Source organism: Jaculus jaculus, chromosome 12 (assembly GCF_020740685.1).
Source record: "Jaculus jaculus isolate mJacJac1 chromosome 12, mJacJac1.mat.Y.cur, whole genome shotgun sequence".
Lineage (NCBI taxonomy): Eukaryota > Metazoa > Chordata > Mammalia > Rodentia > Dipodidae > Jaculus > Jaculus jaculus.
In genome coordinates, this window is record NC_059113.1 from 108504268 (window position 1) to 108510166 (window position 5899).

The following is a 5899-nucleotide window of genomic DNA, read 5'->3' on the forward strand; positions in this document are numbered from 1 at the left end:
CATAAAAAGGGCATTTTTTCCTTTGAATTAGCAACTTGGGAAAAAAAACTTCCGTAAAAGCAGAAACAAAATCCTCATGAAAAAAGAAGTGTGTGGTAACTTTAGTCAGTTCTCCGGGTCCTACGAGGTGTACTGAGTCAAGACGCTCGGCTTCTCACGCCTGCTCCCCAGTGTTCTATGATGGTGATCACTGAGCTGCCCTTCCTTGTCCTTTGAAGCACTCCGCCCAAAGACGGCGGTGCTTTGGGTGACCGTCTCGCTACCCGACTGAAAGCTACTTGAGTGTGGAGGCTCTTCCTAGTTCTATCTGCACTTGGCACAGTTGTCACTAGTCACTGAATAAGTGCATATTTCATCTGTAACTATCCCCATCTTCCCCGTGTGTGGAACATAGGAATTGGATTCACCAAAGTTCAGTTATTTAATTTCTGGCATTTTATTGCTCGGTAATATGTTCTTTTTTTGTTTTGTTTTCTCAAGGTAGGGTCTCACTGTAGCCCAGGCGGACCTGGCATTCACTATGTAGTCTCATGCTGGCCTTGAACTCCCGGTGATCCTCCTACCTCAGCCTTCCGCAAGAGCTGGGATTAAAGGCGTTTGTCACCACGTCTGCTTCATTAGTACTTTAAAATAAGGAAATAGGGCTGGAGAGATGGCTTAGCGGTTAAGCGCTTGCCTGTGAAGCCTAAGGACCCCGGTTCGAGGCTCGGTTCCCCAAGTCCCACGTTATCCAGATGCACAAGGGGGCGCACGCATCTGGAGTTCATTTGCAGAGGCTGGAAGCCCTGGCGCGCCCATTCTCTCTCTCCCCCCTATCTGTCTTTCTGTGTCTGTCGCTTTCAAATAAATAAATAAATAAATAAAAATTTTAAAATAAGGAAATGCTCTCCTAATCCGGCTTGAAGAGTAAACTGTAGGGTAAAATACAGCAGCAGGAGGTGCAGACAGGAAGTGACCTGAGGGTGTGAAGGCAATTTGCTACTCAAGCAATACCCCGGCATGGGAGGAAGGGGAATAAAACTACAGAAAACTAAGTAAAGGGGAATCACCCTCAACAGAGAGCTTAATGATGCTCCAGATATCAAAGCAAAATGAAGTTCTGCTGATCAACCTAGTACCAACCCAACAAAACTCCTGTGTGCCGGAGGGATAACAGCCCAGCCCTACACATGCTCACCGGTACACTTCTCTGTTGAAGCCTAAGCCCTGCAATGCATTGTGGTATAATGAAAACCTGCGTGGTGGTACACCCCTTTAATCCCAGCACTCGGGGAGGCAGGGGCCAGAGTTTGAGGCAGCCTGAGACTACATGTTGATTTCCAGGTCAGTGTGGGCTACAGCGAGACCCTACCTTCAACCCCTCCCCTGCCAAAATAATCCCCATGGATTTTAGAAGTCTACTTTGTTTGGAGCAACATCCTACACAACGGAGCAGATACAACGAGAGAATGAACAACTGTTTGAAATGTTAAAGCTTAATCATGGCGGTGCTACCATCTTCACTTGAGCCTTAACGTTTGATGAGATATGAAGTGTAAGTAGAAAAGGAGATGGAAGAAATGTGCCTTTTCCTGGGCCCGTCCTGGGTCATGAGACGCACCTGCCTGAGGTGCGCAAGTGTCACGTCACTTCGCTTTTCACACTTGTTCTCTTACCATAATGCCCAGCTGCAGGCCTTGCATCTGTACCTCCGAGTTCTGTTTCTTCTAGGCACAATTCCAAGCATTCTTTAAATGATTTTCTGGGCTGGGGAGATGGCTCAGTGGTTAAAGTTGCTTGCTTCTGAGGCCTGCTGACTGAATGTGATTCCCCAGTATCCACATAAAGCTGGATACACAAGGTGGAGCATGTGTCTGGAGTTCGTAACAAGAGGCATGCCCATACACACCCTCTCCCCATTTCTGTCTGCTTGCAAATAAAATACTTTCTAGAAAATAGTATACTCAAGAAAGAACTCTGTAAAATTATTTTCTTTTACAAGAAAAGCATCAAACATTCAGGGAACTTTATTTTTAAACCATTAATCAAACAGAAACAGCTTTCATTTTCCCAAACATGCATAATCTGACCTGAATAGAAAATACAACTCAATTGGCAAATTACACATGAAATACAAAGGGAATGCACTTTTACAAATGTGAAGTGATTGCCAGCTACAGCAATTTAACAGATCAATCAAAAATTTGTACGCTTAGAAAACAAAACCACCTCAAAGCCAATTATGTATAGTAAACAGAGGGGTGCTCTGGAATGATCGGATTCAAAGCAAGTAAGGCACCGGCTATAACCTAGAGTAATAGCTTTCCATTCCTAAAGTTACAGTAAAATAGAATTAGTTAACCAAGACCTGCTTCAAAGAGGGACTGACTGACTGGGTGACAGCGGCAGGTAAGTGGGTTAGAGGCAGAGCCTCCAGCTCGTGTCCTTCCTGCCCCAGGCTGAGGTTCCTGTGTACCTTTGACCTCCTTCCCTTCCCCAACTCCATGAGGGATGGGAAGTCCCCCACGAGGTTGGCACTGTTTGCAGACTAGGTAGCAAACCTCCCTTCTGTTCCTATTGCAGCAGCTATTTCAAGAGTTACCCCAAGCTATGCACAAAGCAAACAGGCAAGACGTTCCCAGCTCCTCACCGACGTCTCTGCGTGGTTCTTCCCTGGCTAAGGACAGACACAGGCAATTCTTAACAGCTGTCAAAAGTACCAGAAAACTCATCACCCTCACCCTATTAGTAAAAAGGAAATGTGATCAATCGTAACTATAAAATCAAGGAAGACTGACCCTTCTCAGTAAACCCATTTAATACCAAACACCACTCAGACTGACACCTAGTAACCCAAAGGCATTGCAATTATAAATCTGGAAAGTGGAAGCTTTTTATATGATGTGCCTTTTTTGGTATTAAAAGATGTTAAGATGTCTTATGGCACGCTGGACTCAACACGTCCCAATAAGGCATTTAGTAGTATTTTCCCCTAAAATTTTTATCTAGCATAGTAAACCCCACTGCTAAATTCATTCACCCTGGTGGAATCAGTGTGGTCTAAGCAAACCTTCCACCTCCCCTGCCATGGAAACTTTTAATGAAACCACAATCAGTGATTAGGTTACAAAATGCTCAACACCAAGTTTTTAAAATGAGATCTTAGGTTACTTACTTACTCATGCAAAATCCATGGTAGTGTACTGGAACTATCGTTAAAACAGACTTGGCAGTAAGCGTCTGCGTATTTCATGACTTTGAAGCTTTTAGAAATTTCTAGGTGATAATGGTGGTAAAACTAGGCTGTGCAGTTGTCCATTCATAAGCACCTGATTATAGGACAGTTACATGACCCTATATGGGCTGTGCTTTTCACTTGAGAGTCAAAAAGTGCCTAGTCATATAAAACCTTAAGATTCCAAGATTTAAATTAAGCTAATTCCATTTACATATTAGGGTCACCAAAATCTATACCCTGCCTAGACAGATCTCAACTACTTAATCATACTGCACATTGTTTCAATACCACAAGACTCATTCTTCACTGAATCAGTAGGGCCGACTACTGGAACTTAATAATCCGATTTTATTGCTTTATTCATGTGGTGCTTTTGCAAGGCACTGTGGTCTGGACTAGAAAGGCTGGAATGACTCGTGAAGGGTGATAGGAACGTCGTTCGGAGGCAGGACGCTTTACTGAATTGTTTTAAACCAGGGTATCAAACACCAGGAATGAGTTCAAGTTAAAATTCACAGGAGAGGAAACATCTTTAAGGTCAGTCACTTCACATGCCCATCCTGATACTTTGAATAATCTGGAAAATTGCTGTAAAGAGAAAGAGCAAATATTAAAACAAGCTTTGAATGAAACAGATACAACTCAAAAGTATCCATTCAGGTAACTGTACAATCCAGAGAACTCTTACAATCGTTTGCAAATGCCAACCTAATGTCAATGTAATGAGTGACAAGTTTATCTAACAAATATATGCCTATAAAGTATCATTACTTTGTGGTACTGGAGGTGGAACCCAGGGCTTCATGCATGCCAGGTAAGAACTCCACTACAGAAATACATCCCTAGCCCAAGTTACTTCTTTAATGCCAGGTTCGCTGACTTTTATCTGCAAGAGAGCTTCCAGACATGTAATTGTTTTAGAAAGAGGTTAAGAAGTACCAAAGTAAACATGTCATTCTACCATAGAGTTATTTGAGCTTATCCCTAAATAATTAAGCATCCTTAAAAGGCCTGCCTTCTAATATGTGCATGTTCCTTAATTCGCACAAAGCTGAAATTCAGTCATCTTTGGGTTATATAAACTAGTTTGGCTCTTGGCCATTTATCAAGAAAGCTCCCAGCTGGTAAGTTTCAGAGAAAGGCGATGTGAAATGTTAAACAGAGATCCTGGTAACTTTAGACAGGGGAAAATAGAAACTTCTGCCTCAATAACAGCTTGCATATTAAAATAGAGGAAAGACATTCTGTGACACATGCACAGAGCCAAGCGTCTATTACCCTAACAGCAGGCTGCTTTCAGCACCAATTTTCCTTAACATGTCAAACGCTTCTTTTATTAACCTAAAAATATTTGTCTCACACAATTAAGTCGCCAAACAGGCATATCTCCTCTACAGACAATTCTTTGGACAAGCTTTACTTTATAAAGACACACAAGTTTTGACACAGAGACATTCAGTTCTAGTACAGTTCAATCAAGTCCTCCCATCCATATGTCCATACGGTTTCTGGAGAGGTACTCATCATGGGGGTTTGCAAAAAAAATTCTAAATTGCAATTCGCGAGTTAGTTGGCGTTGAAATTTCTCCCCACAGGATCATTAGGAAAGATATGACCTCTTTTCTGATGTCTTGCGTGTACAAATCAAAGAGGGAGAAGTTTCTGGAGCACCAACCGCTGCGCAAATGTGGTACAAGCAATTTGGTTCAGATGAAACCATTACGTAGAACTCTCAGCAGGTGGGTTGAGAACAACGGCGGGGTAGGGCTCACCACTGATCGATCACCACGTCATCCCAAACCAAGGTGGGGGGGGGAGTCCCCCAAAACACTTACCAGAGCCACAGACAACGAAGATAAAGAGAGCCAATAACCAGGGTCCTACCGACGCCTTCTCCTCGGGGGCATTTCTCTGCAAAAGGTGTTGGGGGGTGGGGAGGGAGATCCAGTTTCAGAAGCGGAGAAAGCACTAGGATCCCGCGGCTCCCGGGGCCTCGCTGCCCAGGCCCTCGGCTGGAGCCCAGGAACCCAGCGGGGTGGATGGGGAAGAGAGCCCGCTCCCGGTCCTTACCGAGGTCTTGGCGACGTTGCCGCGCTGGGTGATGTTCTTGCTGTGCTTCTCGTTGGCCATCCGGATCCGCTGCTTGGCCACCATGTTCGCGGCACCGCACCTGCCCCGGGCACACCGCGGTCTCTGCGGATCGTCTGTCCACCGGCCCCCGGGTTTCTCCGAGCGAGGCTCTCAGGCCAGGCGCCGCCGGGGCGGGGGGTGCTGGGCGCCGGGAACGCGGGGAGCCGAGCGCTGGCGGGGCGCGGGCGGACGCCTCACCGCGGCGGACCGGGCGGGCGGGCGACAGAGGAGGGCGCACCGGAAGAAAGCAGGGCCTTCGGGACGCTCTCGCGCCGCGGCTCGGCCGGGAGCGTGCGGGAAAGCCAGACCACCGGGACGCGGCCGCCCGTAGCCAGCCTCGAGCTCCTTGGGGTTCGGCTGCCAACGTCAGCACTGGGCAGGCTCCGCCCCGCGGAAGTGCCGGCTCCGCCCGCCGGAGAGGGAGGGCCACGGCCCCCCGGCGCCCGGGCCCGCGGAGACGGCGCGCTGCGCGTGCGCGTGCGCGTGCGCGGCCGGGGACCGGAAGCGCCTCGGCCCCGAGCTCCGCGGGCTCCCCACCCCCGGAAGTGCCAG

At 47.2% G+C, this 5899-nt stretch overlaps 1 protein-coding gene across 1 annotated transcript; it reads right to left on the minus strand.

Annotated features, from left to right (window-relative positions):
- Nucleotides 1-1988: 1988 nt before the first annotated feature.
- On the minus strand, nucleotides 1989-5510 carry Serp1 (stress associated endoplasmic reticulum protein 1). The gene is made up of 3 exons (XM_004655905.2): nucleotides 5288-5510; nucleotides 5053-5128; nucleotides 1989-3805 (listed from the first exon to the last, which is right to left on the minus strand). The coding sequence occupies exons 1-3, from the start codon at nucleotides 5369-5371 to the stop codon at nucleotides 3765-3767; spliced, it is 201 nt and encodes a 66-aa protein (XP_004655962.1). The 5' UTR covers nucleotides 5372-5510; the 3' UTR covers nucleotides 1989-3764.
- Nucleotides 5511-5899: the final 389 nt, after the last annotated feature.

What these genes read in the sequence shown, in the direction of transcription:
- Serp1 (XM_004655905.2), bottom strand. Translation starts at nt 5,371, where the DNA reads ATGGTGGCCAAGCAGCGGATCCGGATGGCCAACGAGAAGCACAGCAAG. An exon ending in GCAACGTCGCCAAGACCTCG is followed by an intron (nt 5,129 to 5,287) that starts GTAAGGACCGGG and finishes CACCTTTTGCAG; the next exon opens with AGAAATGCCCCCGAGGAGAA. An exon ending in CTTCGTTGTCTGTGGCTCTG is followed by an intron (nt 3,806 to 5,052) that starts GTAAGTGTTTTG and finishes TTCTCTTTACAG; the next exon opens with CAATTTTCCAGATTATTCAA.